General features: G+C 45.2%; 2 protein-coding genes across 3 annotated transcripts in view; both read right to left on the minus strand.

Annotated features, from left to right (window-relative positions):
* The window catches only part of LOC117583591 (ell-associated factor Eaf), a 116,050-nt gene extending 103,355 nt beyond the window's left edge, over positions 1-12,695 (minus strand). Inside the window, exon 1 of one of the 2 annotated variants that reach the window (XM_034271980.1) lies at positions 11,805-12,695. In XM_034271980.1, coding sequence (XP_034127871.1) covers positions 11,805-12,395 — 591 coding nt within the window. In that variant the 5' untranslated portion in view covers positions 12,396-12,695. The remainder of the gene's footprint in view (positions 1-11,804) is intronic. The other variant, XM_034271981.1, reaches the window with a different exon arrangement.
* Positions 12,696-12,733: 38 nt separating this feature from the next.
* LOC117583594 lies at positions 12,734-13,799 on the minus strand. The gene has a single exon (XM_034271984.1). The coding sequence runs from the start codon at positions 13,079-13,081 to the stop codon at positions 12,770-12,772; it is 312 nt and encodes a 103-aa protein (XP_034127875.1). The 5' UTR covers positions 13,082-13,799; the 3' UTR covers positions 12,734-12,769.
* Positions 13,800-23,320: the final 9,521 nt, after the last annotated feature.

The following is a 23,320-nucleotide window of genomic DNA, read 5'->3' on the forward strand; positions in this document are numbered from 1 at the left end:
TATATGATCTGGATTCTGGTAGGATATCCGTGTAACTGGGGTCAACTACCAGACACCCGCCCGCCTCAGGTTAAAGGGTGGGGTGGCCGCTGCCCACCCCAAATGAGATTTTTGCCAACGGTGAGCTGATGCCGCTGTCAAGTGGACTAACTTTGATTAATCCCTCACCCTGTGGGCGGTTGTAAACACATTCTTGATCTTCACTTATTTGTTCGTGGCAGAATCCCCGTCACGTACTCAATTAGCTCAATGAGGCAGGCCCAACTAAATGCAAATAGAAAACTAATAGAAGCGGGCACATGCCATACACTCATCCATTAGCATAAGGGAGGAGGCCTCACCAGCAGCTGACAGCTTCCCAGCCCATGGCGGAACTTTGACCGGTCTGAAGGCAGGCAGCTATTTCGTCATTGGGCCTAAACGGATGGTCAATAAACCTGGGAAGAACAGTGGCTGAGGCAGAGAGCCAGCAACAAGACTTAAATTGCTGCCAAGTCGAGTCATTGTCTCATAGTTATTTATTTATTTTGCCTTATTTTGTTGTGTTTGTGTTCCCGAGTTTCTTGACCGACTCCGAAACGGCACACGGCAACGGGCAACGGGCAAACGGGCAAACGGGCACACGGCATACATATATTTTTGGATCTATGACGAAATCGTATTCCGTATTCCTCTCTGTCTCTCCCTTTGTTTGTATGACTCTTTTTTTTTGTAACGTTCCTTCATAGTTTTGAATTGAATTAAATCTGACACGCATTTCGGTCTCGAGTTTTATTTCGCTTATTCCATTTAATGGGTTTTTCTTTTAACCAATTTCCAGCGTCTTGCAGTTGTATGGTTTCTGTTTTTATTGTCGGGCCACTCGGTCGGAGTCTCGTTGTGGATTCCGCTTAGGGTATGGGCATGGGCTATGAGGGAGAATCCCCAAGAAGATTGGATTCAAATTACGATTTTTAGGCTTCGCTGAATGCCGACACAAAAAAAAGGAACAATAATGCTCAGACAGGCAGACAGAGAGGGAGAGAGAGCCAGAGAAAGAAAGGGAGAGGGAGGAGAAGAGAATGAGTTCGTTTGCCTCAGGTTTGGCGTTGCCGGCGTCGCATCCGAACCAATCCACCACCGCAGTTTGTTGACCTTCATCAAAATCTGGCGAGACAGGCACGAACACACACACACACACAGACACAGGATCACCTGTTGCTGCAGCTGTTGGCCGCAGAGAGCGAGAGAGCGCAACACGTTGAACCCTCTTGAGCAACCCCTGGCTGTATTTTGCTCTCGACATTCTTTCACACCAAAACTTGAATGGGAATAAGCAAATGATTCAATAATACTCAAGGCTGCAATCCGATTATTCGGCTCACAAATTGTTACATAATTTCATAATCAACAAAGCAAAACAGCGAAAACAGAGAGAGGGAAAGGAGGAGAAGGAGAGCGAGAGCGAGCGAGCGCGACAAGTGCCGCCAGAGACGACTGCAGTCTGAAATTCCAGGCGATTGAAAACGCACCCAGCGAGCGGCAGAGCGGGAGAACGGGAGAGCGAGAGAGAGGGAGGGCAATCAATAATATGTAAATGCGTTTGTTACCCTCCCCCCCCACAAACTGTCGAAAATCGAGAAACCCGAAAACAGAACACCGCACAGACACAGTCCCGTACGGGATCAACGGCTCGGCACTCGGCTCTGCTCATTCCCCGAAAGTTGAATAACCCAAATGGACGTATAAACAAAAAGAAAGAAAAGAAGAGAAGAGGCGAAAGAGCATTGAAATGAGAGAATGAAAACGCCAGGCACGGCCAGCCAGGGCACGGGCACTCGTCAGATATGAAAAGGGGACCAAGAACTGGGACTGGGGACCGGGGACTGGGACCGGGGAGAGCCTGCTGCCCAGTTGTGTGTCTTTTATTCGCACAAATCTACGGCTTATTATGCATAATTTTGATTCACATGAAATTATAACGGAGAGACAGGCGCCGCAACAGGAACATGGAGTGACCATGAGTAATGTGGAATTCATTGGAAGATGATCAACGCCTCGGGTTGCCCACACATAATCTGGGTTCAAGCCACTGCAGAGTGACTAATCGTTGAGGGAAACACACCAGAATGATAATATTTATGAGTTACAAGTGCAAGATATTGAATGTTTAATGTTAACTTTGAACTAATTCTAAGTTGAGTGATGGAGCCAGGCTGTGTGGCTGTTGTAACCGAAAATCGATGCCCGGACCTGACCAAGGCTAAGCGCCAGCTTGGGGACTGGGTAAACTTAATGATATCAGCGCTTCAGGGATTGCCCCAATATTAAAAAGTTTCAAATTTCACAGCTCCCTCGACTATCGACATTGAATAGATCCAGTTGCATTTCCTATGTACATAAACTACAACCCAACAACCCCACTGCCTGGCTGCCTGCATAGAAAAGAGAAAACAATCCTGGTCGTCGTCCTTCTCCTCCCTTCATGTCATTCAAGTCTCAATACGGATCTGGGAATTTATGCGAGAGTTTCCTGTTTCAATTAAATTTTATTATTGTCGATAAAATTTTACGAGCCTTCATTGTAGCACAGACTGACACAGCAGCAGCACAACACACACACACACAGAAATTGTCAAGAAAATGTCAATGGAATTTTGGCTTAGCGCTTTGCAATTTTCTATGCGTATCTACTTACGCCGGCAAACATTTTTGAGGGAAAACTTCCTAGACACATACCTAAAAAGAGAAGAAAGAGAATAGAAGAAACTGTTATGGCAAGTGCTTAAGGAATTTCTGCATTGATTCAATTAATATCTAAAGAGTACAACAGTTCGACAGCGACGACGACGTCATCGTCATGCCGGAATACGAATACCAACAACGAATGGAGGAAACAGCCCCTCGTGGAGTGAGTCAAGCAAATGTTGAGGCTATATTTACGCTGTGACGTTGTACGCACTGTTTATACCCCATTTCAACGCCCACACCAACGCCCATGGAGGCCTACGACTTCGCCCACGCCCACGCCCACGCCTCACTCACCCACCCACAGCCAGCCTCAGAAGCAGCTAATATAAAACGCACAGGGTGGCCCGGGCCCGGGATCGTTTTGGCAAATAATCGACACATAAATAGGCGACTGCAATGAGAATTGCACGAGGCAGACCCAGACCCAGAGCACACACAAATAGCACAGACTGCCCCCCTTTATTTTTGTTGCCCCTTTCCGCTCTGGATTTCCCTGCGAATTGAAAGTGTAAGAGGCGGCTTAGTGATAAGCAGTCCGTCCACACAACCATCGAAAATGCGACGTAAGCAGACAAACAACAAAACACAAACAGCAAACACTTTCAGTTCCAGTTTGTCTCTCAGTCTCTCAGTCTGTCTGTCTCTCTGTCATTACGTATACGCAGTGAGCGATGATGACGACAGAAATTGCGTAGCAGATGCCAATGAAACGGAAGCATTGTTAGTGCCCAGAGGCGGAGTACGCGCAGCGCAGGAGCCCAGAACCCACCTCTAGCCAGTCAACCCCTTGAGCTGGGCCGCCACTGTTGACGCCGCCCCCTTGGAATTTATATGGCCGAAAGAAGTATGCCAAAGACTCGAAAAGCAAAGGCAAAAGGCAAATTTGATTGTTATGTGAGGCGAGGTGAAAACCGTTAAAGCCCGAACACGGCGCATTTGGCTGTGTGTGGGGAGATGGGCCGCCTCTATTTTGTGTTGTTTTGCATGCTGCACGAAGCTCATTCAAGTTAATTTAATCGCGTAATTTACGCATGATTGGCATCGAAAATGCGTGAAGATATCGGTGACTCCAAAAGCTTGTTGTCTCTTTCCTTTCCTTTCGTTTCTTTCGGTGTAGCTTTCGAAATGTAAATATACCAAAATAGCGCGCGGTCTTGGTGGGAGACTGACGGGGCTGTTACAGCAGGGGAGGAGCCGTTGAGAGGTGACCGATGACGTCGTCGTCGTCTATGCGCCTACGCGGATAGGGAAAACCAAAAAGAAGAAGCCTCCAAATAAACAAAACAAAAAACACAAAAATCGAAAGCACAAAACGCACACACACACACACACACACACACACACACACACACAGGCACACAGGCACACACGCGAGTGAGCATAAGGCCAGCATAACATAACGGTGTGAAAACAAAATGGCGACCATATTGCGTTGTAGTTTTTTTCGTAGCTTGAGAGGCTGCCATTTTGTTTTTGGCGCCATCCATCCGCCCGCTCTGTAACATATGCGTATGATGTCTCTCCCTCTCTCTCTCTCTCTCTGTGGGGTAGGGGGAACATTTTTGGCGGTTTCAGCGGTCCAGCCGGCCGGTGGCCAACTGACTGACAGACAGACAGACAGATTGTATGAATGCATTCGAAATTGCGGTAGAAAGTGGTCGGAGCCAAACGCCAAACAGCGCTAGAAAGTGTGAAGTTTTCGAGTTTGTTTTTAACTGTCCATTACTTGCATTATAATGGGGGTTTATCTGGCATTGAGAGCTCAGAGAACAAACTCTTTGCTTGCCATTTTTCTTTCTTTCTTTCTTCAATTATCCGCCGAAAACAACTTTTCTCATTTCCCCAAACACTACTCGGCAACGCCTTGAGCTCAATTGACACCTCGGGCTGGCAGTGGAGAGGAGCCATTCGGCTGTGATAAGCCATCCGATAAGCATACAAGATTTACTATCGCCTTGCGTTTCAGGGATTTCCAGATTTGATTCCACTCGTGCGAGTGTGCCGGTGGCTGCCACTTGAGCTGCTGTTGATTCCCCACGGGTGCCAGTTGCCACTGTCAATTGCACATCAGCGTTGCCTCACACACTGCCAGCAAATTTGTCGAAATCAAGTCAGCCAGCAGTGGCAGCAGCTTGATGCTGCCACACAGCGTACAGCCACACTTTGCAACCATTTTGAGAAAGCAGCAACAAAGTGTTGCAGTCAGTTAGTGCATTCAATTTGGTTGCAGCTCCACTGGAATGCATTCCTCCCTCCACCCGTCTGTTTGGTTATATTTTCGAGGGGGGAATACGCGTGGCTGTGTGCGTATTTTGTTCTATTTAGGTTAACCAGAGAGCAAGAGCGTTGAAACATTTTAATTTGATTAAATTTCATGTGACCCAAATACCGGAAACAGTTATTCTCCATGCCCTAGACGAACACCCCCTCACACACACTACCCCCCAGGAAGAGTGACAATGGCCTCGCATTAGAGAGAAGGAAAAGGGAGCAGAAGCAAAGAAGCGAAATGAGCGCAAAACAAAATCAAAAACGTGATAAAAGGGGAGAAAGAATGGCCGAGGGTGTGAGGGACTGGCAAGGGAAACATAACCGTTGATAGGGCAGAGAGTGGGGAGGGGGGAATTTCTATGTGCAGAACTGGTGACGTTGTCGTTGCTGCTGCTGCCGCTGCTGACGTTGACATCTTCTTTTATTTTATCCACTTTTCGGTTGCCACATGAAAAGCAATTTTCATGCGTGGCTTCTTCGTTGTTTCCAGCCCATGTGTTTGCATGAGTGTTTGAGTGTGTGTGTGTGTGTGTGTGTGTGTGTGAGTGCTGCTGCTGCGTATTTCCGCTCGGCCACAGAATCGAAGCCCGAGCTGAGCCCTGAGCCTCGAAGAGTATCCCAGCCCAGCTCAGCCCAGCCCAAAAACGCAAAAACCCAAGACCCAGACCCAAGACCCAGAGCCGGTTTTTCATCAAAGTATAAATAAAAGAAAAACAAAAACTCTCTCAATCACACACGCACACACAGGCACGGACACGCACACGCACACGCACATACAGAGACAGGCACAATCATGTCGAGTTGAGCGTGCGTAAAGTGCGTAACTGTTGTTGTTGTTGCTGTTGTCGGAAACGGGTTTTACGGGGACAACTTCTTGGCCTCCGCCTTCGCATCGGCCTTAGGCTGACTGCCTGCCAGCCTGCCCTGCTCTTCTCTCTCGTTCTCGCTCTCCAACTGCTGCCTCTCTCTCTGTCTCTCTTGCCAACCATCTCTGTCGCACATGGTGGCTGGTGTGTACAGCTGTTTTCTGTTTATCTCGCACTTTCCGCTTCTTCTTTACATTCGTATTTTTGTTTACGTTCTGTGGCACGCACGCACACGAGACGAGACACCACGACACGGACACGCACACTCCGACGAAGCCCCAACCCAACCACGCACCCCGCTGACTATGCCGGGTCGCCGTGGTCTTTCTCTTGTATCTTTGCCCCATCCAGCTGTGTGTGCGATTGTATCTGTGTCTGTTACATGGGAGTTTGGCTTCAGGTTTTCTTTCTTGCATTTTATAATATTTATGTGCGTACATTCTGTGGCACTCTCCCCTGCCTCAGCCGCAACCCCCATTGCTCCCGGCCTTACTTAATCAACAAAAGCAACAGCAGCAGCAGCAACAAAAAGCTCAGCTTCATCGCTTTCACTTTTAAATTAAGTCATAATAAAAATCACCAAAAATAAGCACACAAAAAGATTCATAAAGCAACAAAAACTTAACCTACTTTCGTGTGAATAAAACCGAAAAATAAATAAATAAAAACACAATCAAATAAAGCGCAAATTGTTGAAGATCAATAATTAAAGCCCCCCAATTGGGAATGAAACTAAGCCCTTTGGCGTTGTAACAGCAATTAAAGTTTGAGTTTATATTTTATAGTTATAGCTAAAAGTTATCCTAGTTGAATGGGGGATTATGATTTACTGTATAAAGATTTTTGCCTATTGGTTGTTGGGGTTTGGTAATCATTCAATTTTTCCTGCATTTATTTTGGTTATTTTCTACTTTTCTGTCTCTCTGTTTTTCTGTGTGTGTTTTTGTGTCTGTCTTTGAGCGTTAATCAAAAACCCCATTTCAAATTGACCCACATACCAAGGTGGCATGTACCCAAAACGCCAAGCTCACACACACAGAAAGACACACTCGAAACCCAAGCAGCAATCAGGTGTGCACCGTGTCCAGCTGTCTCTGTGTGTGTGTGAGTGTGAGTATCTGGTTGTTGGAGCTTATGCCGAAATGCCGCTTGAAACAGCAAAAACCGAGATACAAAAAGGCGCTTTGAAATCAAAACTCAAACTCAAACGAAACCGAAACAAGCTGCATGCATTTTGAAAGTCGTTTCGATTTTGGGCTTCTTGTCAGAGAGTTTTACCTTCAGAGTTAAGGTTCGGTTCGGAGTCGCTTGGTGGTTGCTCGGTGGGTGAGAGCGGCTGGCTGGGCTCCCTTTCGTTTAGGGGCACTTTATGAGTCAGAAGCTACAACACAAAATAAAAACCTGTCTTTTGATGGACAGAGAAATGAATGCTATGACATTTGATGAAGAGCAGAGCAGCGAGCACATAAACATTCTTTATGTGAGCCGCCTGAAACCCAACACCCAAGACTCGGAGCGTCGAGACGAGTCAACGTTCAAGCTCTCGCACACCCCTCGCAGAAAGGTCAACGAAGCAGCCTGACCGATTTCAAAGACCCCAAAAGAACACGACGTGCCACATGTTTTATGACAATTTTCGACTCAGTCTCAGTTCTCAGTTCTCAGTTCTCAGTTCTCAGTTTGGTTTATCGGTTCCAATTAGAGTGCACATTTTTGGGTAGCAGTTGCCAAAAGCCGGACTTTCTCTACCTGAAAGATCAGCACAGCAAGGTCGATTAGTCATGAGACTGCAGCACCAATAATGGCCCATTGAATGCCCAGACTCACATGAAGGTCCCCAGACAATGGCCCTCGAGTGACCTGCTAGGCCTTCGTTTTTTGTAGCCTGTTTTCAAACAAAAAAACGACACGCAGGACGACAAGAAGCAAACGAAAAAATGAATGTTTTTGCCGGTCTCATAAAACCATAGCAATGCAGCTGTGCAGAGCAAAAGAGAGCGCGATAGTTAGTGCTAGAAAGAGTGCGAACGAGAACGGAAGAGACAGAGAGATAGAGCAGAGGATAGTGGATATCGTACCCATACCCATACCCATACCCATACCCATACCCATACCCATACCCATACCCTTACCCTATGGGCAGGTCGTTAGCCGTTCTGATACCGAGACCCCGGCGAAACAGCGGGAGTAACCGAAATGAGACACAGGCAGGGGCAGGCCAAAAGGGACAACCGAGTGTGGGACAGGAACAGACACATCAAGGCAGGAATAATGGGAGAAAACATGGCCTCGAAAAACGTTTTGCCAAATGCCTCGTAAACGACCTGATTGAAGGGATATTGGATAGGCTCTAGGCACCGATAGACACTAGTTCCGCGGAACAAGGGCACTGATAAATGAACGCAGATAAACATATTTGGAGAGCTAATGGATTTATATAAGCAGAAAGTGAGGAAAGTGGGCAATTATCGGCTCACAACTTTCAGCAGCTTCCTCAACCAGAAGGCCATTTATTTTGGAACAGAAGTAAACTTCCAGCGTGCAAAAGAAAAAAAATCACTGCCACTGTCATTGCCGTTCACCTGGTCAAAATGCAGTCGCAAAATGGGTCGCAGCCCGAAAAGTGAGAGGCCAAAACAAACCCACAGACACGTTAATTAATTGCCAAAAAGCGATGAAAGTAAAAAGCCAAAGCCAACGAGAGAGAAATGGGGTAACCCAGAAAGCAGATTGCTGCTGCCCAAAATAAATAAAAAACAAACAGACGAGAGAGAAGTTGCGTGTGTGGTAAAAAATCACGGAGCCATGTCAATTTCAATGTCATTAAAATGAATTTCTTTTTAAATGCAAAAGCCGTTCAGCCGAGAGGAAACTACATACAAATTACTGCTCCCGGTCCGGCCAGGTCCTGACAATGTGGGGTAGTGAGGGGGGAGTATGTAACTGCTACTCGTCTTGAGGGGCCGACCACAGACCATACCAGACCATACCAGACCATACCAGACCAGAACTGAACTGACTAATGATTCCCGACATTTTGGCTGGCATTCGAGCTTAATTCTTGTGCCATGCGCCCTCCATTAAATGGACCTGCAAATTATATGCTGCCCGGGCACTTGGCAGGACATTTGATTCATGGCCCGACAATTATACCTCATTGTAATTGAAATGCGAATGGAAATGGTAAATGGTAAATGGTAAATGGTAATGGGACTAAAAGATGGCGTTGGAAATGCGTGCAACAAGTTTCTCGTTGCTGGAATAACCTTAGAATTAATTGCCTCACGTTTCCGAGGCAAACACAAAAAAAAAAAATACGTACAACAAATAAAATGCTCCCCAACTGGTTTCCCCCTCTCCCTAAGCCACTCTGTGTGTGTGTGTGTGTTTGCATCTAAACAAAAGGCAATTGCTCAAGTTGAACCGAAAAAAAATACAAATTTTGGGGTTTTTGTCGTGTTGGAGCCAAACCCCGCACGCACACACACACACACACACACACACACGTGACCATCACATGCCAGCGAGGACAAAACTATTGATAGACGTAACAAATAACCTCCCCACTCCCCCTACCCCTACCCCCTACCATGCCCATCCCCCTGCCAGTTTCATTTTCAATTACAAAAACCACAACCGCCGCACAACAAAAAGAATGTTCAACCAATTGTTGATTGACTTACAACGAACTGGAGTCCGGAGTCCAGAGTCTCTTCTTCCTCACTTTTCCAGTTATTTTTTGTCGAATTTTGGTGGCTAATGATGAGGTCATAGAGCAGATGGTTTGCTGGGGGGTAGGGGGTAGGGGGCCCTGTAAGCTCTTTGGAACTCGCTTTACATTTCCATAGCTGATTATGCCAAAAGATTTGAGTCGAAATTTGGAGGCTTTTCAGGTCGGCTTCAAGTCGTAAAAGCAAACAAAAAACTACAATACATTTTTCAGCGTTTTCCCTTTTGGGCAACACATCAGACCTGATCAAGCCGCAGTATGGCAGTATCGTAGTATCTGTATCTGTATCTGTATCTGTATCTGTAGCTGTATCTTGCGGGTCGTACAATGGGTCTGACATCGAGCTGGAGACAAGCCCACACATCTGGCAGAGCAGAGAGCTAGAGCTGACAAATTTATTGACTCGCAGCACGGAAAAGATACGCGGCAGTTGACTTGGCATTGAAGTCCGTCTATCCGAACGTGTATCTGTAGCTGTGTATCTGTAGCTGTAACTGGCGTGCTTGTATCTTTGCGTTTGTATCTTGCTTCGTAGAATGCAGCAATTACAAATGTTTTTAAGCGATTATTAGTTGAGAGTGGAAACACACAACAGAAACTGCAAGGCAAAGGGAAAGCAGAAGGCACAAAAACCAAAACAAAATGCAATGGGAACCAGACGGGAGGGAGCATAGGGAACCAGAGAGAGAGAGAGAGAGAGATACAAATGTATACAGATGGTGAGTGAGAAGAGAGGAGAGCACAGCCTGATGCCGGTAAGAGCGCTATCTGGTCCCCTCTCTTTCTCTCTGGAGTGCAGTCAGCCGGCAAACCGCTTGCCTTTTGGCCTGGGCCTCAGTCTCAATGTATCTCCAAGATGCATGTGTTTCGCTCATGTATCTAACTATCTTTGCCATCTACATTCAGCCGGCTATTCATACACATCATCTGTAGCTGTAGCTCTGTGGCTGTATGCCCCGACTTATGACGCAATTCAAAAAGTTCATCTGATCTGTGTCTGCCTCTCTCCCTATCTCTCTCTCTCTCTCTTTCTCTCTCTCTCTCTGTGAGTGTTAGGGCGCGGCAAACAGACTCGCACGGGGAGTGGAATTAATCTTTATAATTGAGTATCTGTAAAGCGTACACATCTCTATTTTGCCCTCAAATCGTAGCGCATTTCCCCCTTTTCATTTTGCTAGTTGTGGGCGCTCTCCTACAATTTTTATCTCACGTTCAACAAATTCTTTCACGAAACTAAATTCTAAACAAATTTTCATTACGACATCATCATTATCAACATCAGCCACCACATCATAGTCGTATTCGTATTCGTATTCGTTGTCGTCGTCGTCATTGGGGAGCAAACGATCGGATCGGATCTGTTCTGACGATTTGAAATTCTTTGGGTTCGCACTCGAATCGGATTCGCTTCGCATATGTGGGACTCGTGACTCGATATTTCACTCCCGAGTTACTTTTCATAGCCGTTTATTTATTATTAATTTTTTTCCTGATCTGCTTGTGCATTTTGTTTGCGGATCAGTTCAACGATTCGACGAGTGACGCAATGGCAAGGGGCATTCGCTGTATCTGTATCTGTATCTGTATCTATCAATGTGCTTGTGGGGGAGAAGGATTATGTGGCAGCAGAAGCTAGACAGCACATTTGCTGCAAATGTTGCTCAAAGCTAATTAGATTTTGTGGTAAGCTGCCACCAACCAGCCCACGACCATCCTTCAAGGAGTCTCTGCCACACGTATCGAAATGTGTGTCGGGTGTACATATCCAAGAAGGCCAACCCAGAGAGTAACCCAATTACGTGCCAAAAAGCAGAATGCGACCCTCGACAAGCATTTTTTCGAGTTGTTTTTTGGTTTTTTCGTCGTGCCACATAGAACGTGATTGCACATAGAAGTCCCCCCATGTACCCCGCACTAGTTGTATGTACATATGTACTTATTGTATGTTCTGGGGCTGCTGCTGCATGCTGTACATATATGCTCTGAATATGCCTGTGACTGTACATAGATACAGCATAGATATTGTATGTGTATATGCTGCGCGCCCCAGCCATGTTGGGGATGGGGCAGAGCCAACCTTGACATACTTTGGCGTCGCACAATGATGACAGAGCTGCCTCCGTCTCTGCCACTGCCAGCTGCAATTGCAGTGGCACGGCACGGCACCCACCCACACACCCCACCCGACCCGAACCGACTCGACTCACCTCATTTCCAACTGTGGTTATCTTGACAACCACCTCGTCCTTGCTGGCATCGTGCTCCACCACATCGCCGCTCTGCTCGCGTCCGTTGTAGGTGAGAAAAACTCGCTGGCCGGGCTGCAGCTGTATGCCCATAATCGAACGGAAGCCGGGTCCAATAAGATCCGATTCGCGGAACTCCTTAATCATGGCGTTCCGGCGCAGAGCCTGGGCCGGACTGATGTGCACGCTGGCGACCCGGCGGGCCTCCACGATTACCGATGCATCCGAAGGGGACGTGGACGTGGACGATGACGATGACGAGGACGCGGACACTGTCGACGGGGCGGCGTGTTGCATCGGAAGCTGCTGCGTTTTAAAATCGAAACGGACGAGATAGCGCGTGTCCGCGTTTAGCTGTGGCTCCCCGGGGGCCAGGAAGGTGGGCGGCGGCGGCGGTGGCGGTGACAGCGGTGCCAGAGCCTTGCCCGACATATACGACGGAGGCGTCTTCACATCGACGATGACGCCCGAATACAGGAGTCCCTCGGGACCCGGGGCGCACACCTTGGTGCCAATGATTGAGCGTTTCGCCAAACGACGACCGGTGGACATTTTTGTACGTTGCTTTTGTGGCGATTTCTCTCTTTCAAAAATCTCAATTTTACGGGATTACTTAATCCCGCAAACTGCGTTATTGTTTTTTTTTTTTTTTGCTTTAAACTTTGATTCAAGATCTGCTTGGATCCGAATTCGAACTCTTCTTTTTTCTTCTTGCTGTTTCTACAAACTCAGTGCGAGATTTTAGCTTTGCTAACTCGCCACATTTTCCGCACTGGGTGGGACACACTTTTTCCTTGCACTTATTGCACTCGATTGTAATTTTTGCACTTTTCCGTATGTTTCACGTTCACTTTTCTTTACTTTGCACTTTTCTGGTCTTTTTTTTTGAGTTTTTGCTTTGAATTTTGGATGGGGCTTGGGGGAACTTAAGTCTGTGAGATGTTTTTAGTCAGCTTGTATACCTCGAGCTGCTTGAGGGCAGGCAATTTCTTGATCACGTTCTTGTGGTACAGCTCCAGGGAGAAGGTGACGCGTTGATTCAGGCGCTGATTGTTCTGCAGGCGCTGCAGGATGAGCAGGAGTAGCGGCAGCAGCAGCAACGAGGAGGATGACAGTGACTGCGATTGGGTTGGGAGTGGATGCAGTGCATCAATCGGGGCACCACTCGTCTTTAGTTTCACATGCTCGTCGTCGCTGGGCGTCTGAATGGCGTGGCAGTTGCGTTTGTGCCTGAGCATAATCCAATTTTGGCCGCTTTGAACGTCAGTTTGGGGGCTAACACGGTGTGGGGGGGAGTCTCAATCAGTCAATCGGTCGATCAGGTGAGGGGAATGATTGGTGCTGGTTGGGGCTCACATAAAATTTAAGCTTTTTCCCGTAGTTCTCACACACGTTATCGTAGATTTTTCTTTTGTTTGCTGGATTCTTATTACTGCTCTTTGCTTTCGCGCTGCTTTCGCTGGTTGCCGGTCGTTTCACTTTTTCTCGAGTTTTTCTCCGACACACAGACACACACACACACTCAAACACACCGACAGGGCGGCAGAGATTTAGATGCAGAGACACCCACACACAGAGACCACACTCGCCAGAGAGCAATATGGATGCACTTCTCGCGGGCTGCTGCACTGATTTGTTGTGTTGCTGTGCTGGGCTGTGCTGTGTTTTGTTTTGTTTTTCTGTGGCGACTCTTTGGACTCTTTGACTTTTCGACTTCGGCGATTGATTGCTGGACAACAGCAAGACAAACACTCAAACACATACACACGCACGCACTGTGTCGATTGTTTTTGTTTTATACTGTTTTATGACTGTGGCTATTGTTGAAAATACACATATCTTTTTGGGGGGGAGTGGATTGGAGTGGGTTGTTATTGTTTGGCGTACACGGACACAAAATGAATTCTCGCAAGCGCTTATCGTCTGCACTCGAGAGTTTGGTTTTGATGACTGACGCGAGCGAGCGAGCGAACGAGCCAACGGCGAACGAACGGCGAGTTACAGTTACTCACAAGCACACACAAACACAAACACAGATACTTCTGTCTCTCTTTCGCTCTGCTGTTCGCTCTCTCTGCCTCTCTGTTATGTACTGGTGCAAACGTATCTGTATCTATCGGATCTATCTACCTGCTTGGAAAAGCAAAACAACATACGTATACATAAATTTGTGGAGCGTGTGTCTGACTGTGTGTGTGTGTGAGCCAGCATAAAACTGTTAGAAATGCATTGGTGCCTTGGTTAACAGCAGCACCAACGGACAATCGCTGTAATCATATCAAGAGGGAAACAGACACGACCCAGTAAGGATTTTCCATGCCAATCTTTTCCCTGTGTAGATTTCCACATACAATAACCTACAGATACTGTATGAGGTTTATGCCAACGCGACGCAGTTGCTGGAGCGAACGCTTATCAGCAACCAGCGACCTCTCTCTCTCTCTCCAGCTCTCTTCTTTGCTGGCTATCCCCCGTATCTGTATCTATGACGCCATCGCCAGGAGGTGGCAGCGCCGACGTAGTCGTTGGTTGGCCCAAAAAAAAAATATACTACGCAGTAAAAAAAAAACTCAGGCACTTGTCAACAGAGCCCGCATAACTGTCCGTGTGTCTCTGTGTGTGTGTGTGCGTGTGCTTGCGTTTCGCTCTGTATTATCAATAACAGAGTGGAACGCATAAGAGCGAGCCAGAGCAACAAACAGCTGTTGAGCAAAACAAACGAGAGAGGCGCTCACATTCTCTGTTGCCCTTCAGATGTATTTTGTTAAACAATTTACGTACAGAGTGTGCTTGAGTAACAGATGTACATTTTGCTGTATAATTAACAAAATAATTATAGATATCTTGGGATTAAACCTAATGGCACACCTAATAAACCTAATAATTTACTTTGCATTATTTAACAGTTAGTTTCGTTCACCAGTTTTCCCTACTCTTCTTCTCGTTTCTGTTTCATATGCCAAGCGATGTTATTGTAGGGCAATGTTCAAGCGCCGGCCGGTTTTCTGGTCTGCAACGTCACAGAATCTAACAGTTAAAGAGAGCCGCGCGCTCTCTCTCTCTCTCTCTCTCTCACTCTCTTCGCGTAGCTCACAGCTGTTAATGCTTTGATATTCATTCGATTTTGTTTACATCGCTTGAGGATACATGGATACCATGCTGTTGCTGTTGTTATTCGTATTCTTGGTATTTTTGGGGGCCGTACTGCTGCTATGTTGCACGAGTATGTACTGTATTTGATGTTGGCTGTTATATTGCGTTGTTGTTGCCTTTGGAATGACCTCTGTAGGCATACATATGTATACCATTTTATTGTGTAGTGGCAGGGGTATCTTCCATTTCTCTTAGGCGCGGGGTGTACACACACTTCTGCGACTTCAATCAACTTCCCAACTTCATCCAACATCCATAGATTTGCGTAGTTGTTATTGTTGCCAGTTTTTCCCCTTATCTGATTTCGAGTTTCGGGGTGGATTTAAGGGATTTTCATGCCACCAGCATTTTGAGACGTCATTTTCGAACAAATTCGCTGCGTATTTAGTTTTGATCTTGTCTGGGGGGAGGTCAAAATCCTGATTGCAAGAACCATTTAACCAAAGTACGGTAAAAACGGAGAGGCAGAACAGCAAATGCGATAGGAGTAGTCCGCATTTTGTAATCTGGTGACAAAAGCGGCCAGAAGTGGCCAAACAAAAGCAACAAAAGAACTGATAATGCTTCAAGAAAAACCTATGGGAAACCCGTAGGGGCAAACGCACACGCACATGCAGCAGCAGCAAACGGCGGCCAAGTGCAAAGATGAACTATCTGACAAATTCAATTAATCATTTCTCTAGTGAAACTTCCAAAGCAGCAACAACAACGAATGAAGTCAACAGAGCTACAATAATACGCAGTTACGAAAAGGCAGCAGCAGCAGCAGCATCGCATCGCTCAAGTGAATGTGAATGCTGATGTAAATGTAAATGTGAATGCAATACGTGAATCCGTGAGGTTACAAAACAAGCAAAAGAAACGCAAAAGGCAAAACCAAAACAAAGCATCGGCATTAGATGGGGCAGAGAGAGTGAGAAGGCAATGCACAGATACAGATACAGGGAAGCAAATGCTTACACACACACATGCACACTGACACATTACCCAAACTGGAAAATAGGTCAACCAGATGAGAGCGCAAGAGAATTATGTGAGAGCGATAACAGCTGTAAGGCAGCGGTGTAACGTAACAGAGCGTGTAAGAGAGCGCGCGCACTGTAAACAATTAGAACGGGAACGGTTCTGTTAGCCAACAGCGGCCTCATTTTTAGCATAACAGATCCACTGTATGGTGTGGATGGGGGTGGGTTGGTTCCATTGGTATCCAACAAAGTTCTGAACAGCAGAGCGAGCAGCTGTTGCACTCTCTCTCTCTCTCTCTCTCTCTCTCTGTACCGCTCTCTGTACCCTTCGCCCTTCAGCACACAAGAGCGCTGGTTTCCAATTTAATTGGAATTTTATGAAAATTGAACCGGATTTTTGGGATTTCTTTGTAAAGTCGTAATGAGAAACAGCATCTTATTATTATATCCGCTGCATTTCAGCGCTGTCCGCTGTTATTTCGTATTTTCATTTCGAATTCTCTCCTTTATCATTAATGTACATATGTGTGCCTATATGTAGATTGATCTGTATGAGTGTGATTGGATTGCCTTCGAAACCGGATTTGGAAAATATGTACAATGTCATTCCGTTCCATTCAATTACGCTTTTGCCTAGCGAAAGCCATAGGTATGAGTAGAAGAAGATGTGAGTATGAGGGGTAGGGCAGGGGAAGGGGTAGCTTGTAGGTCCCACAATGGAAGGGCTTTGTTGAACAGAAATCAACTTGAAATTGCCACGATCGCTGCAAGATGATGCACCACAGATTTTATGCCCATGACCCTGCAGAATTTCAAAGTTTCATATTTTTTTGGGAACTTCCTCCCACTAATGCGCAATCAACCCCATCTTAGCCAAGGCTGAGCACTAATTAGAGCCGCCTGTCCTCACCCCCACAATGTCCAGGGCAGCACCTGTCAAGCTGGGCAAATTTGCCAGCATGACGGGGGCACTTGACGTGGAATCATGGCCATGGACATGAGCCTGCACATGGATGTTGATGTGGACACGCCACCGACACTGCGTCGAGATGTCCATCAAAAGCTGTCAGTTGCCAGCAAACAAACACACCGAACACAAACACACACACAAACCCCCAAGTCGTAAGTCGCAAGTCGCAGATGGCGGATGGTGGAAAATGAAAATCGCCCTTGAGTGCGCCAGTCCACATTCAGAAATCTTCAGACTCTGATTCCAGCTACAACATTAACTCCTGCTACACCCACTCCCACTCTTCCACTCTCCCACTCTTACTCGTACTCCATGACATTTTGAGTTGCGTGTTTGGATCATTAGAATGTTTACCTGTTCGCTGTTTGGTGTATCTTCTGTTTGACATCCAGCAGGTCGGCTTGGGTTAGGGTATGATATGGAAAATCAAGTTACAAACGGCCAACAACAGGGTCGTCGTGTGATTGATGTGAACATGTCAGCACCGATATGGACATGAGGATGGGGTTGTGAATGTGGCTGTGGATGCCGAGGCTTTTGTCAGCAGGAAGCATAAATTGTAGACAAAGATGATCAGCGATACAAGCAACATGCTGCCATTACAAGACTCACAATCGGCTGCAGATACAAATTTATGTCATGTGCAGCCGTCTCAACAGACTGACTGACAAAAAAAGCATGTCCAGAGTCTCAGTTTTGACAACCGGTTCCAGCACCTCTAGCCTACATACATGGCTGGGGTCAAGCGGATAGCGGACAGCGGGCAACGGACAGCGGACAGCGGACATCGGACATTATTCACCTGACAGAAACTTTCCTTGGACGGTTGATTTCACCAATGGACGATTCAATTGCCATTCCATGCTCGGGTTGGGAGACTGGGACTGGCACTGTCACTGAGACTGGCACTCCGGCTGTGCGTGCTGTTGACATTGGCTCATAAATTCTGGTGGAAAAACAGACAACAGTTTTCATTGTCTTGCTGCTCAGATGCAAGACGTTTGTTTGGACAATACACAAATATGGGCACTAGACAAACATCGATACGCAGTAATAGACAAATAAATGTCTCGTTGCGATTGGGTGGGACGGGGAGAGAGCTGCTGCGGCCAGCTGTCAGAGTCAAACAGTTAACATCCCACTCCCCCACCCCATACTCAGTGTAAACAACAGAAAACAATCAAATCAAATGAACCCCCAAAACTTACCCCGAATTTGGAGCAAACCAAACCTTGGCACGGCAGGCAGCCTTGCCAACATTTGCAACTCTGCAAACAAATGGGTCAAGCGGCAAAGGCAACGAGCGTCACTTGGCATGACCCACTTTGCGCAAGAGAAAACTGTGTCAGGGATGTTTGAGCAGACCGCTAAGTAGAATTCAGTGTAGTTCGACTGGAATCGAGTTAACGAATTAACTTAAAATTTTAAAAATTATTCAAAGTAAGGGTAAGTAAGGGAAACAGTAAAATTGTCAGGTCTCCAATCGGCACTATCTTCCAGGTGGCTCAAACAAAATCATAGCACATCTTTTTGCTTTCATGTTGCAGCCATTCAACATCAAGGACAAATGAGAGCGGAAACAACAACAGCAACAGCCACGATAATGAGGAGGTAGATTGACCTAGTTTCGTTGCTCCTGATGTAGCGAGCCAGGGCTGAGAAATGTTTAAACAAAGAAGAAAATGTCAGAAATGTACATTTAACATTTCAAGATTTAACATTGAGTCAACAACATTGAGTGATTTTATTGTACTTCCATCGCTCCCAGCTTGTGTCAGATACCATCCATGCGGGACAAGGGCTAAACGGTATGAACGGAAATTTGAAGAACTTTGCCGCCAGGGGAGCCAATTGAAGGGTGCAGAGATCGGCCTACTTGGTGAGCGTTTCACATCAGATCCTGAACCCTCAAAGGGCGCCTTCAACAGGACCCTTGATCGGGTGGAAATCGGTGAGTCCGCTTATGATCCATACCTCACTACTGCGGATGGCCTTGCCATGACTGGAGTCGCACACTATCGACATTGACATTCGTTTTGCAGAATGATCTTAAATTCGTTAATATGAGTTCGCTGCATTTATTCAATACTTGTATTAAGCTAGCTGTTACAATAGCTGTTGAGATAAATAATAACGTCGAGAAGGTGATAAGTTATTGGTCCTCCCACAGCAATTTACAGTTTGTAAATTCCCCATGGTTCGGGGCGCGGCTAAGCCCATGGTGAAATTACTAATAGTAAGAGCGCGAGAGAGCAGCTAGACGGAGAGAAGAGGCCGCTGCCGTGCGGTAGAATGTGCGAATAAAAATATGTATATGTACATGAGCACATAGTTTTAGGTGTTACAATTAGATATGTTACGATTGGCAGCGATTCCCTTTCTTCACAAATTACACCACGTCTGAGAGATTGATCCATTGATCCAAAGTTCCAGCTGGAGAGCCTTTTGATCTTGTTTTCGGACAGATCGAGGTGCTTTAGGTTTTCAAACCCCGTCATATTGAGGTTTGATGAAACTTCCTCCAAACCATTGCCAGATAGTTCCAGCGCGTGTGGCTGCAACTCTGCCAGACATTCAAAGTCCAGTCTTGGCAGATCTGAGCAATCAGCATTTACATGGAGATCGAAGCTGATTTTAATCGGGCAGCCACATTTCGTATCCGTCCACTCGTCAGCCCTTTTGTAATATTTTGCTCCAGCAGCTACCACCAAAGTAGTTAAGAGTAAAACAAGTATTATTGCCATCCTAAAAATAAAAAATGAGTCCAATCTGTAGATAAGTATATGACAGAAATTTATAGTTTTTTAATAACAATCAATCGCGGGCGATTCACAATCTTTGCTAAGGCCCCGCCAAAGGTGTTCAGTTTTGTATTTCCAAATCAGTTGAGAAAGTACGACAACTTGACACAGTCTGTCTGCGGTGCTATTCTCTCCATCAGATAAGAATTGTAGTGGCGCTGGGAGTTGCAGCTGAACACAAAATAATTACAAGCAGCGAATGATATTATCGCATGCGATAAAGTTAGATAAATTATGCTGACAGAATCAAAGCTTAGCTCAGCAAAGCTTAGCTGTTAAATCAGCTGATTGGGTGAAGCTTTCGTTGATGACAGCTGTCAACATAAGCTTTTAGAACACGGTTTTAGCACTTCCGATCGCATTTAAACGGGACGAGCCCCCAGAAAAATTCTTCTTTTCGTCTATCTAAAATTCTGATCGGTTCGTGACCCGTCCGATAGTGAGTTAATTTTTCGACCAACCACGTGTGTGTGAAAAAGTAAAAAGTTAAAAACCGAACGCCGTGCAGTGAATATAAATATCAGTGAATTTAAATTTCACCTGGCCTAGAGCCATCCCAACGTTTTTGGGCGAGCGTGCAATCCACGCAATCCCAAACTTTTTGGACTGGCGTTCAATCCACGCCATCCACGACCGAAGACAAATATAATTATCCACGGAAATCCCGGAAAGATTGGGCTTCGCTACGCTTTCCCCCCACACTCAGCCAGAGCAGCAGCGCATTGACGTTTTGTTGGCAATACGCTGAGGGGTGGGGAATTTTTCTTGGGAGACCGGTGGAAGCCCGGCTCCAGAACCTATGTAACACCATAGCCATGATGTAACTTCACAATGACCATGACGTAACCTTGCAGTAACCTCTGCGCAGGCGCCACAGCCGACAGTGTCGTACCGCTAAGAGGGCCACCATTATATCTTAGGCTGCAATCAAAGCCTAAAGCACTGTCTTTTATTTGAATAATTAATTAAATTTAAATTTTGTTAATGCTAATACTCTTTTCTATTATTATATTCTATTTGATTTAACGACCTTTAATTCCCCCCTTAATTATGTGACATTAGTGAAAGAAGAAAGAAAGGAAAAAGAAGTTTGTAAAAGAAAAAAAAATATTGAACTATAACGTGCAGTCGGCCAAAGCCAACAGGGAACCATAATTAATATATTCCACAGCTTCTTCAAAACCCCAGCGAAAGGCCTTTCAGCGAGGGAGTACTGTAAGCATACATACATGCATACCAAACTGTGAGTGATAAAAGATAAAATTTTTTTTGTTCCCTTTTGGTGCGTTCGTCCCGCTAGACGAAGCGACCCGCGCATAAAAGTTTATGTACTAGCACCAGAGCTTTGTTGCTTTCGCTGCCATCGTATTCTGTGCACGCCATGCATTCCATGCAGGTGNCAGCGCATTGACGTTTTGTTGGCAATACGCTGAGGGGTGGGGAATTTTTCTTGGGAGACCGGTGGAAGCCCGGCTCCAGAACCTATGTAACACCATAGCCATGATGTAACTTCACAATGACCATGACGTAACCTTGCAGTAACCTCTGCGCAGGCGCCACAGCCGACAGTGTCGTACCGCTAAGAGGGCCACCATTATATCTTAGGCTGCAATCAAAGCCTAAAGCACTGTCTTTTATTTTAATAATTAATTAAATTTAAATTTTGTTAATGCTAATACTCTTTTCTATTATTATATTCTATTTGATTTAACGACCTTTAATTCCCCCTTAATTATGTGACATTAGTGAAAGAAGAAAGAAAGGAAAAAGAAGTTTGTAAGAGAAAAAAAAAATATTGAACTATAACGTGCAGTCGGCCAAAGCCAACAGGGAACCATAATTAATATATTCCACAGCTTCTTCAAAACCCCAGCGAAAGGCCTTTCAGCGAGGGAGTACTGTAAGCATACATACATGCATACCAAACTGTGAGTGATAAAAGATCAAATTTTTTTTGTTCCCTTTTGGTGCGTTCTTCCCGCTAGACGAACCGACCAGCGCATAAAAGTTTATGCACTAGCGCCAGAGCTTTGTTGCTTTTGCTGCTATTGTAATTTGTGCACGCCATGCATTCCATGCAGTTGCTTACATGGAGAAACTAAAACGAAAAGTACACTAGCCAACAAAAAAAAAAATATTTTTTTTGTTTTCCTTCTTTTCTTTTTTTTTGAACATATGCTTTTCATTATTATATTTAGTCCCATTCATTTATATTCCATATTCAATAATCGTATCTTAATTTAATGTTACATTTCACCTATTATATTCATACATACATTTACTTTTTCTTTGATATATTTTTATAATTTTCTTTCCTACTTTATTTTATTTTCCTTTTTTTTTATTTGGGTAAATCGACATAAGTCGTTTCAAAATCTAGTGTAAAATCGATACTTTTGGATGTGTTTTGCGATGTTGAATAAATTTAGCTATAAGCGTTAATATGAACTCCTGCTAACTGCGCTTAACTTGAGGGGGTCATGCGTCGTGTAGGGAACGTAGGCAGAGGTATTGCGGCATAGACCTTTTTTTTGGGATCGCCGTATAACTTTATCGGATTATAGCGATCATGGAAGGGAGGGTATTCGTGGCCGCATTTCCATCTTGCGCCACAAAATAAAGGTCTGGAAGCTAGGAGTTTTGTCTCTGTTCTGTCTGTTTCTTTTCACTATTGTTTCATAAACCGACTTGTTCATCGCACGCGAATTTTAATAACTTTATGTATATAGACGAGCGGATAGAGCAGCGGATCCTTCCCTTAACCCCCCCATCGCCCGACTGATAACGATACCGGAACAAGCGCGTGCCCCGTAGAAGCTCATCACCTTCCACCAGCTCAATAACGTTGCATACTACAGAATATACTCTTATGCATGTGGGATTCTAGAAACGTACCTAAAGTGACTCAGACGATGGATCTAAGATTAATTGCATAAATCCAGCGATCGGCAGCGGTCAGGTCAGGAGGAAGTGTCAAAGTTGTTGAAGTGCCATTCAATTTTAAGATGAAGGTTTCAGGTTGCTTTAAAGAGAGAAAACCGCACGGAGATAGATACCGGATACTTGATACGAATCCCGGATAACCGAATGGCTAAGCTCTGTGTACTTAAGTTTCTTGAATTGATTTTAATGCTAAAATCTCGAAATAATCATTCCACAGCGATTTGCTGGTGGTGTAATCACTTGGTGTGATGAAATTAGCTGACTCTGGAACTGCTATACATAAGTGAGTATTTTGTTATCTGACTGATACTTATTAGTCAGAGTGCGGCGATACTTAAAAATGTTGTGGTATTATTTTACCAGTGTTAATAATACTTGAATTACTTGAATGAAAATCACGGATTCCATAGGCTCATAGGTTATTCGCATTCTAGTCCATTATGTGCATAGATAACACAAAAAAATGGGTTCAAGCATAAGAAGATACAAAAAAGAAGAATAAGAAGAAAACAAAATACATTCTTTTATTTAAACATTTTATTTACTACCCGACAAAATTAAAGTTTTTATTTATGTTCCAAACCGACTTTTTCTGATAGACTGAGTGCTTAAAATTTGTCTTAAGATTTTGGGTTTAATTCATTT

Source organism: Drosophila guanche, unplaced genomic scaffold (assembly GCF_900245975.1).
Source record: "Drosophila guanche unplaced genomic scaffold, DGUA_6, whole genome shotgun sequence".
Taxonomy (NCBI): domain Eukaryota; kingdom Metazoa; phylum Arthropoda; class Insecta; order Diptera; family Drosophilidae; genus Drosophila; species Drosophila guanche.